At 38.7% G+C, this 25,051-nt stretch overlaps 1 protein-coding gene and 1 long non-coding RNA gene across 5 annotated transcripts in view; one reads left to right on the top strand and one right to left on the bottom strand.

The window, feature by feature from the left end:
• The window catches only part of ANK3 (ankyrin 3), a 332,095-nt gene that overhangs the window by 47,025 nt on the left and 260,019 nt on the right, over nt 1-25,051 (bottom strand). For 3 of the 4 annotated variants that reach the window (XM_056529886.1, XM_056529885.1, XM_056529884.1), the window contains 4 exons: nt 18,798-19,022; nt 5,984-6,138; nt 4,045-4,256; nt 2,203-2,410 (listed from right to left, as the gene is read on the bottom strand). In XM_056529886.1, coding sequence (XP_056385861.1) covers nt 2,203-2,410; nt 4,045-4,256; nt 5,984-6,138; nt 18,798-19,022 — 800 coding nt within the window. Of the gene's footprint in view, nt 1-2,202; nt 2,411-4,044; nt 4,257-5,983; nt 6,139-13,397; nt 13,497-18,797; nt 19,023-25,051 lie in introns of all 4 variants that reach the window. The other variant, XM_056529883.1, reaches the window with a different exon arrangement.
• The window catches only part of LOC130282051 (uncharacterized), a 61,632-nt gene that overhangs the window by 29,845 nt on the left and 6,736 nt on the right, over nt 1-25,051 (top strand). Inside the window, exons 2-3 of the long non-coding RNA XR_008846227.1 lie at nt 21,178-21,229; nt 23,737-23,814. This is a non-coding gene — a long non-coding RNA (uncharacterized LOC130282051). The remainder of the gene's footprint in view (nt 1-21,177; nt 21,230-23,736; nt 23,815-25,051) is intronic.

Below are 25,051 nucleotides of genomic sequence, written 5' to 3'. Positions count from 1 at the left end.
ATAAAAAAGAGCAATACTACTTATGGAATCTGGGGTGGTATTAGGAAAGAATAAATTAATCTAAGAACTATAGCAGTCTGTCAATTAATGGGCATATGGCTGTTAGTCACATGGCTGCTGGACTAAAAATGATTCAACCATGTGTTGAACTAAGCTATGTATGAATATGATAGGGATGTATCTAAGGGTTTTGCATTGTTTTGTACATAATACTGCAGAGGTTGATGCATCTGTATTTGGACTAATCTGTGCATACTGCTGTTAAGTAGTTCATGTGTAGGACTGTGTCATACTTTTTCATTTGATGGATCTGTCATTACCATGGGATGTATAATTCTGCATATATACCTATAGTATTTCAAAGTACAACCATGCTGTGATTTGTGACCATAATGGTAAAAACACACTACAGGTTGGGCCATTTATATGGATACACCTTAATAAAATGGGAATGATTGGTGATATTAACTTCCTGTTTGTGGCACATTAGTATATGTGAGGGGGGAAACTTTTCAAGATGGATGGTGACCATGGTGGCCATTTTGAATTAGGCCATTTTGATTCCAACGTTTGTTTTTTCAATAGGAAGAGGGTCATGTGACACATTAAACTTATTGGGAATTTCACAAGAAAAACAATGATATGCTTGATTTTAACGTAACTTTATTCTTTCATGAGTTATTTACAAGTTTCTGACCACTTCTAAAATGTGTTCAATGTGCTGCCCATTGTGTTGGATTGTCAATGCAACCCTCTTCTCCCACTCTTCACACACTGATAGCAACACCGCAGGAGAAATGCTAGCACAGGCTTCCAGTATCCGTAGTTTCAGGTGCAGCACATCTCGTATCATCGCAGCATAGACAATTACCTTCAGATGACCCCAAAGATTAAAGTCTAAGGGGGTCAGATCGGGAGACCTTGGGGGCCATTCAACTGGCCCACGACGACCAACCCACTTTCCAGGAAACTGTTCATCTAGGAATGCTTGGACCTGGCATGTTCCCTGAGTTTTTCCAGCAAGATGGTGCACCACCACATTATGGGTGTCAGGTCCAAGCATTCCTAGATGAACAGTCCCCCTCACATATGTGTCACAAACAGGAAGTTAATTTCACCAACCATTCCCATTTTATTAAGGTGTATCCATATAAATGGCCCACCCTGTAGATGGATTTGCTGCAGATAACGGTAGATAGAAGTGATTCTTGAAAATCTCACCTACACACAGTGGAATTATTTTTGACTGTAACTGATCTGAGGTCTGGATTTTGAAAACGGTAGCATATCAATGTATTATTTGTCACGGGTTACCCCATATAAATCAATAGAGAAGATAAAATCTGTGCCAAATCTGCAGCATTTCTTCACCAAACCTGTGAACAATTATGTGTGGATTTGCTGCAGATTGTTATCCTCAAGTAATTTGTCAAGTGCGCATTTATTTATCAGGCAGCATTTTAGTACGGGAGTATGATGTAACAATTACTAATAGTAGGAGAGTAAACACTTTGGGACTGGGGGCATCTGCCAATGCCCGGTTTGTTTGGAATACTGAAGTATAGGGGCTATGCATAGAGATTAGTAAATAGTATTTACTAAAATGAGGACTTCTCCAATTGTCAGCAAAATTGACCTGATAATAGGTAAACTATACTGTATTCATCACTCCCATAAAGTTTAAATGCTGTAGCAATAAGCATGTTTGACCACTACTCTATTCAAAATCCTTCTTCTGGGGAGTTCTCCTGCTATAATGTTTGGCAGAGGTCCCTCTTGTCGGACCTTTGCCAATCTAATATTTTGCCTGGAACACCTCTTTAAGATGACCATATATCAGATTACAGTGTGCCAACATGTGGCTGATCGATCGCTCATCAGATTGTTAGTAGGAATGAACCTACCATCAACCTGCCATTTTGAAGTGACAGATCAGAAACATGGTTCATGTGGTTACAAATGTTATTCCATAGAATAGTAAGTAATTTATCTAGCCATACACATATAGTTTCATCCAACAAAATCCAATACATCCGACTATTAGTAAGCTGCTAGCAACTGTAAATAATCCCTTGCTTTAAATTTCAAAAATATTGAATGGCTGAAAGGGTCAAATAGGCCATTTTCAGCACATTTTATCTAATGCTTACAGGTAGCTTTATATTTAATCAAATCAATGTGGATTTCCTTATCTATAGTCACCTGTAATACTGCACAGCAGCCTGAGACTTGGAGTGGTGTCTCCTTTATAGCCATTGGTTACACCTTCACCAGATGGTGGGGGCACCGGGATTGTCATAGTTATTGGCTTGTGAAATTTCCTCCTTCTGGGTTCCACAGTTACGATGGGACTAAATGTTGCTCGATTTCCGATGACCTTTTTGACCAGCTCATCAGGTACCGGTTGTGCCTGTAATTTATTAATGTTATGAATAATAAATTGTATCCATCCAGTGCGGATCAACAGTAAACCGGCTATTGTTTCATCTTTCATTAACTGTGATAACATTTTTAGTTAATTAATTTAAAAGGTACTGAGTCACTGAGCTGAGCAGGTGCATATGCGGCCAACCAGAACAAAGCAACTAGAACCGGCCATAACAATGTTTTTCTACCTGATATTCAAGCTCCAACATCAAACAAGGAGGCAAGCATAATATATATTATCATGGTCTGCCTTTTTGTATTACATCAATACTTAAAAGGGTACTCCGCCCCTAGCATCTTATCCCCTATCCAAAGGATAGGGGATAAGATGTCATATCGAGGGGGTCCCGCCGCTGGGGACCCCCGGGATCTCCACTGCAGCACCCCGCTATCATTACTGCACAGAGCAAACTCGCTCTGTGCGTAATGACGGGCGATACAGGGGCCGGAGCATTGTTATGTCACGGATCCACCCCCTTGGGACGTCACGATGCTCCGGCCCCTGTATTGCCGGTTATTACGCACAGAGCGAGTTTCCTCTGTGCAGTAATGAAAGCGGGGTGCTGCAGTGGAGATCCCGGGGGTCCCCAGCAGCGGGACCCCCTCAATCTGACATCTTATCCCCTATCGGATAAGATGTTAGATCAAGGGGGTCCCGCTGCTGGGGACCCCCGGGATCTCCGCTGCAGCACCCCGCTTTCATTACTGCACAGAGGAAACTCGCTCTGTGCGTAATAACCGGCAATACAGGGGCCGGAGCATCGTGACGTCAGTGACGGAGCATCCTCTTGCATCTCTGCTGTAAGTAACAGAAAACAAACAGATTTTGTTTTAGCTCTTCTGTCCTCCCATTATTGGGCAGTCTAGATGGGCCAAATGGGTGTTATTGGTCAACACATTCTATGTTTCTCTAATCCATTTTACTCATAGCAGTGTATATACCGTAAATTACAAAATACAACAATGATGCATCTCATTTTTATTTCAAGGACACAGTGATTGATCATATGATATATTTCTGTATGTAGCAAGAGTTGCTGGATTTATTAAGTCACAATATGAAGTTGCTATAAAAAAGTACACACCATAATAATGTGCCTTAAAGGTATATTCCAACCTCTGAGAAACAAAGCTACAATAAATGCTTTGTCTACCTTTGCAACTATTTTCCCAAATGCATCTAAATGACAAAAATTAGGCAACTTAGCAAATATTTGTGCAAGTATCCTCCCATTTTGGGTCGAATGCAAGACCTGTGTGTCTCCATGCTAACAGACAACAAACTCTCTGTAGTCAGAACCTTTAGACTTTATTTCTATTCATGAAAACTGTGTCTGCTTTTACACTTAACAGCTTTACATTCATGCAGCAGATTTGTAGAAGACATTTCTGCAACTGAAAAATCCACTCCACATACATAGATTTTTGAAAGCCCCATTTAGATGAATAGCACAGTCACAGACATTCTGCAACAAATCTGCTTCATGTGAAATAACCCTAAGTGATACCTGTCTATTTTATATATCTTATCAAACCTATAATAAGGTCTCTCAAACATGAAATAAGATTTTTATATTGTACATGGCATGTTAGCATGAACAGCATTTTCGTACTTACCTGAAGGCCTACTCGAATTCTTTTTGTCAGAGCCCCCTCTGGGAAGGATGCCTGAACTCGCGGGACTGTTGTACTTTTCAAAATTCCACCTTCTGGTCCAATCTGGTTACTTTCTTGCTTTATTCGAGACACAACAGCAAAATATTGTGGAAAATCCTTGGTAACAATTCTACATATTCTCTTCTTTTCCAGTTCTTCTGCGCTGTCCAGTTCTTAAGTAACAAAGAAAAAAGTATACATATATCATTGTGGTCTTAAATCAGTTATTCTAATGTAAACTAGTACACTACATTTCCTTTCAATGCCATGTCATATGTTAAATATAAATTTAAAGTTTGAACTACAAGAAAAGAATAAGGAGGCACTCACGTTTCCAGTAGGCACAGGCTTCCTTTTATTCAAGGTGCATAAAACCGGAGATTTGCAGAGTGCCGAACCGGGATCAAACTGGCACCATGGCTCCTGTTTGATCCTGGACCGACACCCCACCGATGTTCAGTTTTATGCACCTTGAATAAAAGAAAGCCTGTGCCTACTGAAAACGTGAGTGCATCCTTATTCTTTCCAAATTCTACAATTTGTTTTATTTGCTTTGTATGGGAAGAGCACCGCTATCAGCAGTGTAGGTCCCCGTGAATCTGTGTATACTGCATAAGCTTTAATAGCAAGATTGATATGGCTGCAAAGGGTGTCAGTGCCGACCGCTGTGTCTAGTTTAGTTTTATAGTATATACTAGTGTTGTCAGGTTAAAACTCCTGTTCCTGGCTCTATGGTTGGATGCAGGCTGCCCCTGGCTGAAACTTTTTTAATAAGTCAGACATGGGGTTGTGCTCACAGCACAACATTTACTGGTAAGTGCAATACCTGTTCTGCCTCACTTTATCACTTAGAAAAGTATAGATCAGAATGAAATATTGGTCCATACTGTATTACTTTAACTATATTGATGTTTTTATGCCATGAGTCTATAAATAATATTTTTTATGCAGTTACATGTAATGGCCAAGCAAATTTTGTATTAAATAAACTATCAGTACAATTTTTCAGAAAATGAGAAAATGTAACTTCTTAAAATCTGTGTACAAATATACAAGACAAAATATATTTCAAAATATAAAACCATTCTGGAGCAAAAACATAAATAAGAGGTGGGTATCCCTCGATATTAATGTGGAGCCACACATGAGACTGAAATGCGCCAGCCAATGGCCTGCATCATTTCAGATGTATTATCTGGCCCCACCAATAAGAAAAATGTTGTAATAGGTAGTGCCCTGTCTAATAATGAATAGGCCTATCAAACTAGAGTATGCACCTATAACATTGTGCACAGTACAAGCTATAACTTAATACTTAAGATACAATATCTTAAACGCTATAGACACCTTTGCACTGAATTAATTTGAATTGTTAATTTGTTCCTGACTAGTCTTCATTAAAAAATGTCCTACCATTTAGCTGCTACACAGAGACAGAAACAAAAGTCTTTCAGATGAACTTTTTGCTCTCTCAGAGATAGCAGCTAATAGGGGGTTAAACATTAGCTCACAGAGTGGCGGTATGGGAGATAATCCTTGGGTAGCTCCCACTGGCTGCAGAGAGGATAAAAGCAGATACAAGATGGTTGCAGGAAAAAATCACATAGGCTGTGTACTAGTGTGGAGAGCTCATACAGGAAATTGTAGAGGTTGTTGGAGAGAAAGTAATCAAAACATTTAATGAAGACTTATGGATATTTTTTTAATCATAATAAGTACAAAGCAAGGATAAAAAATAAATGCCTTTTAAAAATTTCCAAACCTTTTAAAAGGCCATTGGTTTATAGCAGTAGCCTGGACTATGACAGGTGTCACTACCAAGCTGGAAAAAAAATCCCTAGAAATATCTAACTCAATTCCTTCATTTTTGCACTGCAGGCGAGATAAATAAAAGTCTTACCTTCATCCATGCCGTTCAGTAATTCATTCAGCTCTTCCAGTTTGCAGTCATATTGGTGCTCCTTCCATGACTCTCCATTCTCACTTCTCAGTACAATCAATTCCCGTTCCTTACTTCTCATTGATCCAAAATGAGGGATTTCTACTATGACAGGCCTGCACAGAAACAAAAAAGTTGCTTTCAAAATAAAAACCACAACAACAAAGACACAAAACCCTCCACAGCAACATGACATGAAAAAAAAAGCTGCAAAATCTATCAGAATATAAATGGTTAATTTGAAGCATTGCACCTATTCAATGTTTGAGTGCTCTTTATATTAGTATTCTTTTACAGCATAATCCCATTATTTCTGAGGTTGCACTACAGGGGACCGATTTTGCAGCTTTCTTGGTTGAGTAATAGACAGTATCTATATTCTCCTACAGAGGTTGTACATATGTCATCCAAGCTGTGAGTTTTATCTTGCGAAAGAAGCATAAAGCATTTTTTTTAAGAAGAAGCATTTAGCATCATATGGACCACATCTGTTAACTCCAAAGTTTTTGTTTTATATCCTATTTAGTGGTAAGAAATTCGGTTGTTTAGAGTAAAACTTCCATGGAATCCTGTAGACATGCATAGGAGACTAGACATACTTCAGCCAAAGAAATGAACACGGCTATGGCAAGGGCAATACAATCTTTGCAGGTTAATAGGTCAGATACTGTCTGGTTTTAGTCAGAGACCACATAATCATTGTGCATGGTGTAGAACGAGACTGTTCGGAGAGAAGGTATTTTACAGTCATTTCATCATATCAACTTTTTTTTTAATTATATGATTTGTTCAGAAGGTTTAAGTATAATTATATGTAATACTGTAGAGCAATAACTTATAGGCTTTATACTGCTACTTTCTCAGTAGAGACCTATTTTAATGAAAATGTCAGTCCTAAAACTAAAAGTACTTGAGTGCTTGTCTTTTGTCACTTTGTTAACATTTCTATTCAACTACTTTAACCTATGTTTATCTGTTTCTAGGATGATTGGGTGACAAAAATATAATATGATATGACCACCATTACATGTCACACAAGGATATACCCTTGCTTTTTTTTGTGGGGCACACCTAAAAGGATATTTAGGGGTCCAAGAGGTCAGACCCTCCTTCAATGATCAGAATACTCCTTTAATGGGTTGTCTGGTGAAAGAAACAACATGCGTATGGTGTCAAAAAAAAAAAAAAAAGTATAATAAAAATAATAATAAATAATAAAGAAACTTGCTTATAATATAATGTTACTAGCTATACTGCACAGATCTCTCCATATCATCTCTGCTATTTAGCTTTTAACATGTGAGGTCACGTCATACTCTCTGAATGCAGATCTCATGTCCCTTCTCCCCCCTACCCTCCTGTCAGCATGAGACCAGTGATGTTAAGGAGGGAAGCTGATATTACTGCTCATTAGATTTATGACTCATTAGATAAAGCAGCAGAAAGCCCATTTTGATGGAAGCTGTGACTGACAATGGATTCCCTCTTCTAATTCAAACAGCTAATGAGCAGTAATTCCAGCTTCCCCTTCTTTACATCGCTGGTCTCATATGTGCTGACAGGAAGGGAGGGGTTAGGAAGAATGGGAGCTCTCTGCATTTAGAGAGTGTGAAGGGACCTCACAGGTTTCAAGGGAAAGATCAGACCTGATATGGAGAGTAAATGTGAAAAGAGAAAAGAGGAGAGGGCAGCGCCTCGCGTAATTCTGTGGGTATATTTCCAAAAACAAACCCCAGTTAACAGTTGCACTCACCTGGGGTATGTCTTGATAAAAGCATATCACCGTATGGGGTCAGATGTTGGATCTCGGGCTGCAGCCTGCATGATCTGGCCGAATACTCTAAATGAGGTCGGCAAAGATATAGGAAGGGATACAAGGAAAAATTGTGATCTGCAGTGGTGCTGCCTTTTAAAGATCAAATTGGTTCCAGTCCAGTATATAATAAAATTTCACTTATTAATGAATAAATGTGAAATTTTATTATATACTGGACTGGAACCAATTTGATCTTTAAAAGGCAGCTCCACTGCAAATCACAATTTTTCCTTGCATCCCTTTCTGATATGGAGAGATCTCTGCACTATGGAGAATAACATTATATTAGTACGTTTTTTTTTATTATACTTATACACACCATTCACAGGTTGTTTCTTTTGCTGGACAACCCATTTAAAGGGGTAATTTATTTTTATCAACTGGTGCCAGAAAGTTTAACAGATTTGTAAATATAAAATCTTAATCCTTCCAGTACTTATTAGCTGCTGAATACTACAGTGGAAATTCTTTTCTTTTTGGAACACAGAGCTCTCTGCTGAATCACGAGCACAGTGCTCTCTGCTGACATCTCTGTCCATTTTAAGAACTGTCCAGAGTAGGAGAACATCCCCATAGCAAACCTCTCCTGCTCTGGACAGTTCCTAAAATGGACAGAGATGTCAGCAGAGAGCACTGTGCTCATGATGTCAGCAGAGAACACAGTGTTCCAAATTGAAAATAATTTCCTCTGTAGTATTCAGCAGCTAATAAGTTCTGGAAGGAAGATTTTTTAATAGAAGTCATTTACAAATCTGTTTAACTTTCTGGCACCAGTTGATTTAAAAAAAAAAAAAAAAAAAAAAAGTTTTCCACCGGTGTACCCCTTTAAGTCTGAAAAAAAATGTGTAAAAAATAACCTAGAAGTTCTAATAGTGGTCCTATTGGTTGTCTCCTATTTTCCACAGATAGGAATATATTTTTTGTTCACATTATGACAGGGAATTACAAGTTTTTTTTATTTTTATTATTTTAGGGGGAAATATACCTTAAAATTTTCGTAGTAATTCAGGATTTCTTTTAGATAAGTATATGGACAAATATTAAATATTAAACCCCTATGTGATTCAAAGTCCACACCATATAAAAATAAATACATCATCAAAAGACCTGTATTAAAACAATGATTTACACTTGAACATCATTTTACCGGTAACATAGACATTCAGTATATTCTATGTGAAAGTTGAGAAACCTGGTAATAATGTATTCACAGCTATGCCACCATTTTTAGCTATGCTAACTGGTTAAAGAGTTTTTCTGGGCATTTAACACTAATGGCCTATCAAGTCATCAATATCTGATTGTCTAGGTACTGATACCCAGCCCCCCAGGGTCGTGGATCTGGCATGTACACAATGAACAGCCAGATGCCTAAACTCTGTCCATTTTGTAGTGGTGGCCCCAGATTACAGCACCTCAACTTCCATTAAGAACTACAGTAACCCAGTGTCACCACTATATAATCTGAGTTATCAGCTGTATTCCATTCATTGTATATGTACTGGAGCTGGGCTCTCCTTAGCTCTATCTTTATTGGTAAGGCATGTTCATTTTTGCATGGTATTTTACAGATGTGTGTTTCTGCCATCTATTTAGTTCATACTTTACAAATGTTCATAAAATAACAACAACTATAGTATTTTTTGAGCATAATATTAGCCTTGGGGACCCCAGAACTCCTGCATTAAAATCCTGAAATGCTTCCCACATTTTACAACAGTACATGACTTTTCTGAATATTTAACAGAGAAACCTAAAAAATGTTGCAATGTTTTGGTGTCCTTCAATGAGTAATGATTAACTTTGTGATACCATTTGTTTAGTAAAATATATTTAGTTGCTCACAGTTCTGCCCTTTTACTGTATACATGTAACTAGTATTTTAGCTCATTATACATGAATATAGCAGCACACATTTTCAAAAATATTATTCCTTATCATGTGCTTCTTACATTGTAGGTAAATAACTAATATAAATATAATAAGTATAAAATTACATATACAAATTTGGAACAATCTTTAAGTTGATACAGTGCTAAACCCTTGTAGTTTACATATTTCTTAAGCCATAAATATGGATGTGTGCTCTGAGATCTACCTATCATTAAGAAATACAGTAATAGGTTCTTGGTTTCTGACTAAATTTATCTGTTGAGTAGGTAATACACGATGAGGAGCGATCAGCTACTTATCTTCTATCTCTTGGTTTAAAGGGTACCTCTCATCAAATAAACTTTTGACATATTTTAGATTAATGAATGTTGAATAACTTTCCAATAGCATGTTAATGAAAAATATGCTTCTTTCTATTGTATTTTTCCCGATCAGTCCTGTCAGCAAGCATTTCTGACTCATGCTGGAGTCCTAAACACTCAGAGCTGCCAGCCTGCTTTGTTCACAACCAAACAGGCTGTGAACAAAGCAGGCTGGCAGCTCTGAGTGTTCTCCTTTGTGAACAAAGCAGACTGGCAGCTCGTAGTGTTTAGGACTCCAGCATGAGTCTGAAATGCTTGCTGCCAGGACTGGTAGGGAGACCCCTAGTGGTCATTTCTTCAAAGTTGAAAATTAAATAGAAAGAAGCATATTTTTTAATAACATGCAACTATAAAGTTTTTCTGCATACATTAATCTATAATATATCAAAAGTTTTTTTGATGAGAGGTACCCTTTAATAAATTTTGCCACAAATGTTGACTTAAATGCTGTTTTCCTGAGCGACAAGACATAGGTGCTTCCTCACACTACAGTGTTTTACTCGTCCAAATGCTGAAGTTTGGGGATGTTTAACGGGTTCCTGCTAAAGCATTAGTGTGTATTACACCATAAAAATGAACATCACCAGTTTAGTAAATTAAAGAAAGTCCTAAATTGCATACATATGCAGAGGGACAAATAATCCAAACAGATTGTAGGGCATGTTGTGGGAATCAAAAGATACAAAAGATGCAACATGCTTGTACTTTCAGAAATTGGGTGAAATCTGCATAAAATCCACCTTAAAGGGGTTATCTGAAAGGAGCAAAAGTAATACTTTTACTCTCTCCCAGCATTCCACTTGTGCCCTAGTATACCTTCCAACACGGGGGAATGCATCCAGAACATCACATGTGTGTGAAACCATATTTACATACAATAAGAAATGGCTGCACAATGTTGCCGCAATATCGTGCTTTCCCCTGGTCTGGGGCAGAAGTGGAGCTCCAGGAGCGAGGAAAGGTACTGCTTTTCCTCCTCAAGTAACATGTTTTTAGAATCTGAACTTTATTTACTGTCTGTTTTGTATGTAAATGCAGTATCTGGAGTTACAGGGGCATTACACTGGAGTCATTTTTCGACATTTATTTCTACATCTGCAAGCCCGCCTCTTGTTTGATGATTGACAGGACAATTGCCAACCATCAGACCGGAGGCATGCGTGCAGCAGTAGAAGAGATGAATGCAGAAAGATGACTCTATGACTGAGCGCAGCTATGCCCCAATAATTCCTGATTCATTTACATACATCACAGGCAGTTTAACATAAAAAAACATATTACCCAGACACAAATATCCTCCACATGTAATGAATATTGATTGAACTACATCAGACTAACAGCATCTTCATTTAAAAAACAGATGCTGACAGGTTTCATTCAGTTACCAAAAGTGAAGTTTTCTTTAGGTGGATTATCACATAAATCTGGAAAAAAAATTGTGTTAAGTGAAAAAAAACCTGCACTGCAGCCAGATGTTAGCTAGAAAGCAATAGGGGAAATATAAAATACTATACCTACAATGTTTTTTTTTTTTTTTTTTTTTACTTTGTGGTGTTCTCAGTTGAGATGCGTTTTTGGGCAAGTGGCAGTTTTTTTATTTTTTTAAATGCAGTAGGTGTTGCTTATTATCCAGTTTGTATAATTGTTTTTGTCGCTACCTACAAAAAGCGTATGTGGCAATGTGTTTTTTGTTGCCTTTTATGTTGCCTATTTTTAATTACATTATTCAATAGAAATCCTTAAAACGTACCCCTCAGATCCAACAAAATTATTTTTTTAAATATATCACTCAGTAACCTAATTCTCACGATGTACATCTACTTTCAATGTGTCTAGCACCTTTATTTTTTTTTTTATTACACTTTTAATTTAGCTCACTAGTCTGAATTCCTGTCAAAGGGAGGGGGTGTGGCCTCACTGTACAGGTCTCCGCCCCCTCCCTCAATATGCTGTCTGCTCACATCTCCCCTAGCATTAGCAAAACTACAACTCCCAGCTTGTCCTCACTGACAGTAGCAGGACACAAGCTGACAGTGGGAGGATTCCTCCAGCTCTGAGCCCTGCACTCACAGCTGTCAATCAAGGAAGTGTGTCCATGACATAGGTGATGATGCATGGACACAGCAGGACTAGTATGTGTCCAAGCAGGCAGGGGGGGCAGTAGCTTGGCTTTTTCAGTATGAAATACTGAAAGCAATTGCAAAACCTATTGGTTATACATGCTTTACAACATATCAATAGTTTTTGTATCTAACAGTGCCTATTTAAATCACATGAACAAAGAATCATGTGACTTGTAATGAGAAAATATACTACTGGAAAAAAGCCACAAAAATTGTAACATGAAGAACGAGACAGCTACATTTTGTGCATTTTTTTCAAGAAAAAAATTGCTACGAAAAAACAGGGGAGGTCTATTTCAACTATAGTTACAGGAGTGAATACATTTATCAAACAGCTTCTTTCTTATTATAATGACCTTTGTACAGTTATTACTAAGGGTGAGTTCAGTGGGAATTTATCCTGTGTGAATGCATGTTCTGCACGCCCGCTGTAACAGGATCATTATTCCTATATCTATACTCACAGAATGAGCCTGTGTTTCTGCAAATATCAGGCCACATTCAAACAAGAGAGGAACATTCCTTATTGTTCACATGACTGGAATTCTTTGAAGTGCGGTTGCTGATAAGCAGCTTGGTGCTCCCACCGCCAGCTCGGACTGAAGAGCTCATTCAATGCTTTTATTCAGCTCTCCTATAATTGACCTCACAGGGGTGTCTAGGTCTCACACTGCCTATAACACCAGCAGCCATATCATAATCATATAACAGGAGGAGGAAAATACACAGATATCTAAACCATGCGTACAAAACCACTTACCGTTCCTTTGCTACAGAACACGCACATGGTATATCTCATTGAATATACACAATTGCATACAATTTTACATTAACTGCAAATACCTTCTCTTGAACATAATCAAATAAAAATACTGTATCTCCAAACTACAATGTGTCAGATGCGACATTAACATATAAAAAAAAACATACAAAAATAGAGCAATCATGAAAAAAGCAACTTAAAAGAAATAATTGTTTGCCGTGAGTTCCACATGCCTAAAAGCACAAAAAAGTCAGCAGCGATAGACAAGCCATTCTCCTTTCAACAACATGACTGTACTTAAGGTTGTCACAACTGAAAAGAACAGAATAAGGATGGGAAATAATAACAGAAAATGTACAAATCAAACCCTCTGACCATTGAGATCCTTAGTTTTTGGCTTAATAATGCAGCATCCTACCCAATAAATTTTGTCCCTTGAGGCCCAAGCTGCAGGATTCGGCTAATCAAGCTCTCTCCCTCGTTTATTGGGGGGAAATTGGTAGGAAGATGTAGTTTACTGAATAACATCCATGCAGCAAGAAGAGAAATAAGAAGGGGAAATTAGGATGGAACGGCCACTCCAGACAATGAATGCGGTTCTATACCAGATGTCTGGTGCCTGCTTTGGAAAATAACATAAAATTCTGCATGCAATCTAATGGGAATTGGGGGGGGCGCCTTCATCATGTTAGTTGTCAAAAGCATAAAGTATATGCTTTGACAGCTTGTGTGCAATTGCTGGAAGTTCTACACCTCAGCATTACAGACAGCAAGCAACCACATCACAGTGTGATATCCAGCAATTGCTGTAATGCTGTAATGTTTCAGAACAGTAGTAGCAATCTGAGTGTCAAGCCTTAATCCATACCATTAGATTTGCTGCCTGTCAGCAAGCTGGATAATACAGCAATGTCACAAGTATGATTGCTTGCAAGATAGAATATGAATATGACTTATACTACCATAATGGTTTACCATGGGCTTTACCGACTACTAATGAACTGTCTGTATTATGCACCATTCATCTAGATGTTCTTACAATGCCTCTGCTATGTCAGCAGCTATAGAACTCTTAGTATATCATTTAGGGCCGAGTATTTAACACAGTAAGTGGAAAAAAGTAAAAGGTTTTATCGAAATAGACAGCAGATTGCAGTCGGCGGGTAACATTGCCAAATCGTGCATAGTATCGGTTTATGTGGCAATCATGCCTACACAAGGAGCCACTTTAAATGGACAATATGATCAGTGAAATAGCTAGAGTTAAAGGGGTATTCTGGGCAAAAATATTTTATCCCATATCTAAAGGATAGGGGATAAGGTGTCTGATCGCGGGGGGCCCGCTGCTGAGACCCCCCGCGATCTCCCTGCAGCACCCGCATTGTATGCGGGTGCTGAATCTCCAGTTTCGGAAACCTCCAGGTTTCCGGGACTGGGGACGTGACGTCATGCCACACCCTCTCCATTCATGTCTATGGGAGGGGGCGTGACGGTCGCCACGCCCCGGAGGTTTCCAAAACTAGAGACGCAGTCCCCACATAGAATGCGGGTGCTGCAGGGAGATCGCGGAGGGTCTTAGTGGGGGGCCCCCGTGATCAGCCACCTTATCCCCTATCCTTTGGATAGGGGATAAAATGTTTTTCCCAGGAATTCCGCTTTCATATTTGTCTAGCACATTAAAATATATTATGAAAGATTGCAGTTTTCACATTGACCACTAGATGTCAATGTAACAGACTATGCTTCAGTTCAGTCAAAATAAAAGAGACTTATTTTACAGCCTGCAGTAAATCTGAATGGCACATGACAGGTCTGTTTATTACCTATGCTCATGCAATAGCACATTGCTATTGTTGCATTTTTTGTGGATTTTTTTCCCCACATTTTGTAGAAATCATTGAATGACGATTCAATAGTTGTTTATTATTAGTAGAGTCAATAAAAGAATGACAGGTCTATTTGACTACCTATTGATCTATCTCACAATAGCAAATAGAGCACTGTAGAGCAGCATAGAGCAAAGTGAGGCAGCAGGGTTATTGGAGAGGACTGAGGAGGACCATGAGCCTTTCATGCTGAACAAAGAGGTAAGGGGCCAAATCCATTAAGGAAGTAAATACAGCACAATGCATAATGATATCATACAAAATGTTAATTTAAAAACATGCACTTATCTAAACAATCTAAAAAAAAGTGTTCTGTATGTCAGAAAATGTAATTACCTAAACCAGGAGGTTACAACCTAACCAATAAAAATATTGCACATATGTATGAAAATTTGGTTTAAGTACTGTCTTAGAGAAAAAAATCTTCATATGACTGCTCTGACCTGACATAGGCCATCTGTCCACTTTATAATGTTGGAGCATACTTGCAACAAATGGCAGCCATGCTTTATATGCATTTAAAGGGGATGTCCAGCAAAAGAAACAACCTGTGTATGGAATTACAAAAAACAAAGCAACTTACTAATATAATGTTATAAGCCATGGTGCACAGATTTATCCATATCAGCTGTGCTCTCTCCCTTGTAGCTGTGATATCAGGTCACATTTAGTGCCTCCTTCCCTGCTCCCCCCTCCATTCCTGTCTGGTCAGGAAGAGATCAGTAATGTGAAGGTAGTATTCATATTAATGCTCATTAGATTTCAGCCACAGAAGTTTCAGTTAGAACAGGCTCACTTCTTATCTGAGAAAGGCTTCCTGCAGCCTTAAAATCTAATGAGGAGTTATATAAGCTCCCCCTCTTCACATAAATGGTCTGGTCCTTAGAAAACAGGGGAAGAGGGAGCAGAAAAGGAGCTGGGCATTTAGAAAGTGTGACGTAATCTCACAGCTACAAGCCAAATATCTCAGCTGATATGGAGAGATCTGTGCACTATGGTTAATAACATTATTAGTATGTTGCTTTATTTATACAAAGGTTGTTTCTTTTGCTAGACAACCCCTTTTAGTATTTCCTTTAATAAAAATAAAAAAAAATATATATATATATTTTTTTTTTTTTTCTCCAAGCCATCTCATTGAATGTCTGCAATTTATTGTTGACGATTATGTATATTTTTTAACTTCTTTCTCTGTAAGCACTAAATTATTTGCATCTGCAGGTTAGGTAACCTATGGGCTAACTTATAACAGACCCAAACTGGCCCACCAGTACATCCTTATGTGGGATCAAGCTGCAACATGACAATGGGGCCTATAAGGTTGCCCAAGAAGGCCTGGGCTGCAGGGAAAATAATAAGGTTGTATTTGTACATACAGTATCCTGAGCATATTTCATATTGAAGATTTGAAGCTGCTGTTTGGAAGCCATGTTCAGTCATTTAGTTTACATTTATATGTGCAGCAAAAAAACTGCAGCTAAAAATTTGCAGCATGAAATATGCACAGGATACTGTACATGGAAACACACCCTTAAAGGGATTATCCAGGAATCGAAAAACAGAGATAATTTCTTTAAAAGACTGTCTTTCTCCAGGTTGGGTGTGGTTCTGCAGCTCAGTTCCATTGAAATGAATGGAGCCAAGTTGGAATACCACACCCAAAGTGGAGACAGACTGGGAGCAGTCTTTGAAAGAAAATAGGTCTGTTTTTCAAATCCTGGACAAACCCTTTAAGGGAGTATTCTTACCTGTGTCAATCCCCCACCACTGGCAGTTTTACATGCAATGCAGTCCTATCCTCAATGCAGTCCTATTCTTACTAGTTCTGGCTATGTGCTGTGCAAGAAGGAATTGCCAATCACTGGGCTGAGTGGGCAGGTCTTGTATGGCACATCACTGGAACTAGTAATAATAGGATCGCAACAGGGAACGGAAGTTTGTGAAATTGGCAGTGGTAGGCATAGGGAAGGATAAGTATACCTCTTTATTATTTTCCCTCCAGCCTGGACCACATAGTAAAAGATCTTCCCTTTCCAGATAATCCCTTTAAGTAAGATAATGATAACAGAAGAGTGTACATAGATGATAAAGGGTATATGCAAATATTCTGTATAGCTGTATGGTAGGTCTACAGAATAATAGCCTCTGGTGGGCCCAATGTACCACAGTTTGAAGCTGTCTGGTAGTATAAGTGGCTCCATGGGTTAAGCTTCTTGGTCACTAACCTTGCAACAAACGTTTCGGAATAAGCTGTTATGTCTGGCCATTATATCACTGGTATATGGTATTTTTCACCAATTTGACCCCCTGCAGGCTTCATCTCTAATTGTCAGTTGTCCCTGAGCTTGTGGATGGAGACTAGGTGATCTGATATCTCCTGTACACTACAGACTGAAGGAGAGGGCCCTTTATCATTGCTGTACATTCTCGGAAGTATGGAGGACATTAAAGAGCAGTACTGAGCAGGGTAAGCTGTAAATCCGACACTGGGATTGGATATAACACTTACTACAAGGTGTTATAACTATCTAAGGGTCTGTCTGCCTCTATCTTGCTCTACAGCCAATTCCCCTAATCCCTGCTCTTTTTATAGACTTATAGGGGCAGCATTCTTTAGTATGCTGATCCATCTCCAGATGGACTTTCAGCAGTTTTGTGAAGTGAATGATGAGAGGGAGTGAGCACTTAAAGGGGTACTCCGGCGTTAAGACATTTTATCCCCTATCCAAAGGATAGGGGACAAGATGCCTGATTGCGGGGGTCCCGCCATCTTGCATGCAGCACCCTGTTACAATCAGTCCCCGGAGCATGTTCGCTCCGGGTCTGATTACTGGCGATCACAGGGCCGGAGCATTGTGATGTCATGGCCCCGCCCCCGTGTGACATCACGCTCTGCCCCTCAATGCAAGCCTATGGGAGGGGGCGTGACATCCTTTGGATAGGGGATAAGATGTCTTAGTGCCGGAGTACCCCTTTAAGATATGTTCCAATGTTTCTAATATTCATTTAGTTTATGCAAAGTTTGTTTAAAGGTTAGTGACCATTTAAATGTTAAGTGTACTATGTGTTCGGAAATGGAACTGAGTCAGTGCCTCCCCTTTCTCCATGTTTTTATTTATATCCTCTACAGTCTAACCCTACAGCAGCACAATGTATTCTGTTATTGGTTTAAAGAGAGAATCTGCAGGAAATTTGATTTCCTTGTTGCTGCTTTTCTTTTTCCTAAATCGCACCTGCTTGAAATGTGGGGTAGATATATATGTTAACTGTCCTCCTATATGGTTCTTTACTGTTTCATGTATGCTGTGTAATATGCATTTGTAATCTAATGCTCAAAGATAATATAGTCCATAATATACGGAAAAATAGAAATCTCGAATTAGGAACATAGAAATATTTATCATGTGAGCTGTCTCCTAAATTTTCACTTATGCAAAACCAAAATTGTTATTGGCTTTTGGTGGGTAGAGAGGCTGCATTTCCAAAAAGCAGGTCACTTGTCAAAGCAATGTTTGCAAGAGAGTGCACTCCTGTCACAATAGTCTTTGAAACGGATCTATTGCATAGTGAAAGGTGTAATGGTATTCTTGAAAAAAGAGTTACAGATAGAAAATGCAATACACTATGTAAATACAATACAGCCATAATACAAAGGGATAAAGATACATTTTCTGTACCCCCCCCCCAATAGAGCTGCTTCTGGTCTCCATGAAACCAGTAAAGCCCAAGAATGTTTTATTCCTTTGTTCCCACATTATATATTGGCTAAAAACTGCTGCTAGGATTTAATGTTAGTCATACTGTATGGATGTGACTATAAAAGAAGCGTGTACAGGTTACTTTATCTGATATCATGATATGGAAGCTTATTTTAAGATATAAATAACAATAGTATAGAAAAATAAAATAAAATGTATATTAAAGTAACTCACCCCAAAAACTGAGCCCCTGATGGGCCCATTTCAACCAATCGACTTGCCAATCCTTCTCCTTCTACCATTGGTGGAGGTGTTGCTAGTTTGTGCCTCTTGACAAGACGGCAGGTAATACGGGTTGGGGCTGTGCACTTTCTTGGTGGGATAATGATTCTCATGCCATTATGTCGGCTTCCTCTCATTGAGCCACCACGAGCGTCCACCATGAAGCTAACCAGGAAACTGTTAGAAACAGAACCTCAAATGTAAGGAATATTGTGATTGGAACAAATAATGGACAAATATACAATTCAGCTTTTCATGCAAATTCTCTTATTAGTTCTAATAATAGTGTAAACACTCCAGTAATGATCAAGTGTGCAAATATAATCCATTTGGAAATGTCCATCATGCAAATGCAATATTTCAAGCACAAAATTCAGTTCTGATTAGTTTCTTTAGGTATTTGTAGCAGAGTCAGGGCTCTATTTTTATATAGAGCTTTAAATTGTCTACATAGACACAGAATTAAATGTTAAAACTGATGCAGTCTTTAGCCACCACTAGAGGGAGCTTGGGAGCTACATGCATATTTTTCATAAACTGAATGATATAGTAGTAATATAGTATAGTAGATATAGTAGTAGTAAACTCCCCTTAGTGGTGGATTCAGACATCCAGAATTTTTCACATTTAATTTAAAGGGGTACTCCCCTGGAAAACATATATTTTTTTTTAAATCAACTAGTGCCAGATTAAGTTAAACAGATTTGTAAATTACTTCGATTAAAAAATCTTAATCATTCCAATACTTATCAGCTGCTGTTATAATCCATAGGAATTTCTTTTCTTTTTGAATTTCCTTTCAGTCTGACCACAGTGCTCTCTGTTAACACCTCTGTCCATTTTAGAACTGACCGGAGCAGGAGAGGTTTTTCCATGGGGATTTGCTCCTACTCTGAACAATTCCTAAAATGGACAGAGGTGTCAGCAGAGAGCACTGTGGCCAGGCAGAAAGGAAATTCAAAAAGAAAAGAACTTCCATTGGATCATAACAGCAGCTGGTAATTACTGGAAAGATTAAGATTTTTTTAATAGAAGTAATTTACAAATCTGTTTTTAACTTTCTGGCACCCGTTGATTTAAACAAAAATGTTTTCCAGTGGAGTACCCCTTTAATGGCTATTGGAGCTCTGACCAGTATAAGGATGTATTATGAAATTAATCAGTACAGATAGTAAAACAACATAGTGTTAAAGAGTGAACATTCACTTTAAGGCATACCTGATGTTTCAGCTAACTTTTCAGGACAAGCAGTCATGTGTGTACATGAGGAATAGCACTATTTCTGGCCAATATAACTTTTTTTTTACCAGTTTTTCTGTTCTCAAGATTCTTTCCTAATTTTTAGTTGTCCCTGAGCTAGTGGATGAAGCCTAACCTCTATGAGGTTCCACCAATACTACATACACACAAAGAGATCCTGCTCTGCCATATCTCTATAGTTCGCTTCAGCACGTTGGATGTATTGAACAGTATAAGCAGTGAATCAAGCTCTAGAGTAACATATAACACTTACTAAGGTATTTAGCCGGGTCTGTGTGTCTCTAACTTTGCCTCACACTGCTGCTACATCCTCTTCTCTTACCCTTTCTATAAAATTCTATGGGCAGCATAAAACCTGATGAGCTAATCTGTTAACATGATTATTATTAAGTTATTAGGATGGGGGATTGAAAATAAGTGTTTTAAGTGGAGAAATATGCATTTCTCTAATAAGATATATTATATAAGCCTATAAGTGTTTGTACTATTCATTTTTGTAAAAATTATTTAAGTGTTTGTGCCATATTTTTTAACTTTAAATGGTCAATGAGACATGGCAAAAGTTTTGACCGACCAAGGTCTGAATGTACTATATCAGACATTCTTGAATCCATTATATAAACATTTTTTAAGGGAATCTGTCAACTCCATAACAGGTACAGAGCTGCAGATCCTGTCATATAACTATACCTCTAGTTTTGCTGATCACTGTTTGTAAAGTTATAAAAGTGCCATTTCTGTTAGCAGCTGAAGAGTAAATTGTGTTGTTGAGCTTATGAATATACGCCTCCTCCCTTCCCCTCCCACCTTGTTTTGACTGACATACAGGGCAGGAATCTATCATGCAGGGCAGGGTGGGGGAGGGAGGAGGCACTGCTGCAGCTCAGCACCACAAGCTTGAATCTTTAGCTGCTAACAAAAAAAGGCACTTTTATGACTTTTCAAACAATGATCATCAAAACTAAAGGTATGGGTAAATTGATCCCCATAGAATCTATCTACTGAGATCTGCCACTCTGTACCTGGTATGAAGCTGACAGATTCCCTTTAAATCTATTTCTCTTTTCTGTAGGTACGCCTTCAGAATAAGAGCAGCATAAGAAGCCTTGGGAATCGAGTACACAGTAAGTTTCAGCTGTTATCCTATTGAGTGAAACTTGGCAAGGCTTTCAGCCTGAACATATCCTTACTTTGCCCATCATTGGTTACTACAGCAGGTCTTTCCTCCTGATACAATTAAACAAGACACAGATCTTCTGGCACCAGTTGGCTACCGTGAGCACAGACAAGTGATGTCTGTATGAGGCACAGAAAGCTCCTTTGATATAAACCGGTTTATGTAGGGACAGAATGCCTTTACAGGTTATGGGATATCCTCAGGTTTTTCCAAGTATTGTGTAATGTGAATCCTGAGTGTTTCAGACCTGCCAGTGAATGACTCAGACAACTCTGCTTCATTGTGACTGCTAAATTAAGCAAGAAAAGACTTCTCTGTAGGCTTTGTGTTCAGGTCTTAAACACACCCCATAAAGTCAAGGTATACAGTATTCTGTAAGCACAATGATTGTCTTAACATCTGTTTTAGAAAATGTAACATTTCTATTCAGAATGTTTAATTGATGAAGAAAGTACTTCTGTCCACATGCCTTATAACAACTTATAGACGTCATAGACAGAGCAGGGAATCCATCTAATGGCTGCTATCTTATACAAAATTTTCCTACAGCAGGGTACATTAACCAAGCTGCAACAAGAACTTTAATAACAGTGGACAAGGATAAACACTTGCTAGTAAATAGTGCGTGGAGGCATGTAAATGATTATTCACACAGTTTAAAGCTTTCAGTTTGCACGTGTGAGGTTCTTGTTGCGCCAGGACTCTCTGCTCTGTACCAGAGGGGTAAGGAGTGGTCAGTGTTGCCAATATGCCCTAATAATGCATGTAGATATGGGTTGTTCATGAGGCAACCAACCCCTTTAAAGGGTTACAGTGGGGCAAAAAAGGATTTAGTCAGCCACCAATTGTGCAAGTTCTCCCACTTAAAAAGATGAGAGAGGCCTGTAGTTTTCATCATCAATTTTCAGCTTTTTCATCAGTTGAGTTATACCTCAACTATGAGAGACAGAATGAGAAAAAAAATATCCATAAAATCCAATTGTCTGATTTTTAAAGAATTTATTTGCAAATTATGGTAGAACGTATTTGATCATCTGCAAACAACCAAGATTTCTGGCTCTCTAAAGAGCATTTGAGTTTTCTAGAGAGCATTTGGGTGATCCAGAAGAGGATTAGGAGATGTCATGTGGTCAGATGAAACCAAAGTACAACTTTTTGGTAAAAACTCAACTCGTCATGTTTGGAGGAGAAAGAATGCTGAGTTGCATCCAAAGAACACCATACCTACTGTGAAGTATGGGGGTGGAAACATCATGCTTTGGGGCTGTTTTTCTGCTAAGGGACCAAAATGACTGATCCGTGTAAAGGAAAGAATGAATGGGGCCACGTATCGTGAGATTTTGAGTGAAAACCTCCTTCCATCAGCAAGGGCATTGAAGATGAAAGTTGGCTGGGTCTTTCAGCATGACAATGATCCCAAACACACTCCCCGGGCAATGAAGGAGTGGCTTTGTTAGAAGCATTTCAAGGTCCTGGAGTGGCCTAGCCAGTCTCCAGATCTCAACACCATAGAAAACCTTTGGAGGGAGTTGAAAGTCTGTGTTGCCCAGCAACAGCACCAAAACATCACTGCTCTAGAGGAGATCTGCATGGAGGAATGGGCCAAAATACCAGCAACAGTGTGTGAAAACCTTGTGATGACTTACAGAAAATGTTTAACCTCTGTCATTGCCAACAAAGGGTACATAACAAAGTATTGAGATGAACTTTGGTTATTGACCAAATACTTATTTTCCACCATAATTTGCAAATAAATTCTTTAAAAATCAGACAATGTGATTTTGTGGTTTTCTTTTTCTCATTAGGTCTCTCATAGTTGAGGTATACCTATGATGGAAATTACAGGCTTCTCTCATGTTTTTAGGTGTGAGAACTAGCACAATTGGTGGCTGGCTAAATACTTTTTTGCCCCACTGTATTTCAATCTTAAGATGTATAGCAAGGAAATTGGTGGGGTCCAAACACTGGTACCCTCAATGATCCTGAGAACAGGGACACAATTGTCCCTGCAAGGAATTATTCACACCATGTGTGTGTGGCCAGAACGCAAAACATTCTCTATGTGGCCACCGAACATTGCCAAGTTTAGCAATTGAAAATGTTTGCCAGCCCAACTATATGTCATGTCAACTATATGTCACGTCATTTGTACTTTTTTGTATTGCTGCCTATTCTTAGTTTGTTTGACACAGCCAATAAAGCTTTGTATAAATCCGGGTCTTAATACAATTTGTTCCACAGAAAGGAAAATAAAGTTTGCATGTCACATTAGCAAGTATCCAAAACTTTTCTCATTTTACTTTATGGCTGTCTCTATCTATATACAGAAGATATGTTATAATCTATGGCATGAAATGTAATGTATTTTGAATACACACATTACCGAACATACTGCAGAACATTTTTACATATATTTGATTATTGATGCCCGATTTGATTTTGTATTTATAATAGGACTTGCATTTTGTGTCATATTCTACAGCATCACAGAAGATGAAAGGGACACAGAAAATGTACCAGAACATGTTAACAGTGAATTTTATGGTGCTTCACCTATCTAGCACATCAATCTGGCAAGCTGTAATTCTATAGCAGCATGCTAATCCATAATCCACATTAAAGGGGTACTCCGGCCCTAAAACATCTTATCCCCTATCCAAAGGACAGGGGATAAGATGTATGATCGTGGGGGTCCCGCCGCTGGGGACCCCCGCAATCTGTCATTCCGCACCCACCGTTGTGCCCCGGTGTAACGCCATGCCCCACCCTCTCAACGCAAGTCTGTGGGAGGGGGCGTGATGGCCATCACGCCCCCTCCCATAGACTTGCATTTAGGGGGACATGATGTCACATGGGGGCGGAGTCGTGACAACACGATACTCCGGCCCCGTGGTTATCACGTTTCACACTCGGAGCCTCCAGAGCTGCGGAAAGCTCACAAAGGTGGGTGCGGAATGACAGATTGTGGGGGTCCCCACAGGGATAGTGGATATGATGCATTAGGGATGGAGTACCCATTTAAATAAATGCATTCAATACATTCTCAATCTTAGTGTCCAGGATGATTACAAGTAAAAAGAAAAACTGGAAAAAACAAACAAACAAAAAAAACAGTAGCCAGGTCTGTAGTTGGTAATCTAAATCCAGCACTGAAACCGAGTTAGTAATTTTAACATAAATAGACACAGGCACACACAGATCAGCATCATCACCTTGCATCATACAGTGGAAGTGTAGAGTAATAGCTGTAAAATAATACAGGAAAGCAAAACGGGGAAATAATCATTTAAACAGTTAAAAGCAAGCAACAAGCTGATCAGCGTAAAAAAACTGGATAGCAAAGGAGGGACACATGTGGGTCAGCATGAGTACACTGTATTCTTTCTATACCACACATAGCTAAAAGCTTTTCCCAGTACAGCTAGCACCTAGTCTGATGTCTTTCCAATAATGGCAGCACCACTGAGGATATGCTACATAGTACCTATTATCTCCCCAGATATGCTTCTATAGTACAGCAAAAGGGAAAAAGAAATAGCAGAAAATAAAAAGAGTTACGTATATATAGCTTTTAGAAGAGATGAAAGTACAACTTCACCAGCTAGAGCAATTGCCTATGTCAGAAATAGCTAAACACAGAATAAGCCCAATGCATCTTTATACTACATTGCTATACACATTCATGTTTACTTTTCTGGATTTAGGTCCAAAATTCCCTGCTTGTTCATTTTAGAATATATTTTTGTTTGATACATAAATTCTGGCTGCA

This window comes from Hyla sarda, chromosome 7 (genome assembly GCF_029499605.1).
Source record: "Hyla sarda isolate aHylSar1 chromosome 7, aHylSar1.hap1, whole genome shotgun sequence".
Lineage (NCBI taxonomy): Eukaryota > Metazoa > Chordata > Amphibia > Anura > Hylidae > Hyla > Hyla sarda.
This window is presented reverse-complemented; position numbering and strand designations above follow the sequence as displayed.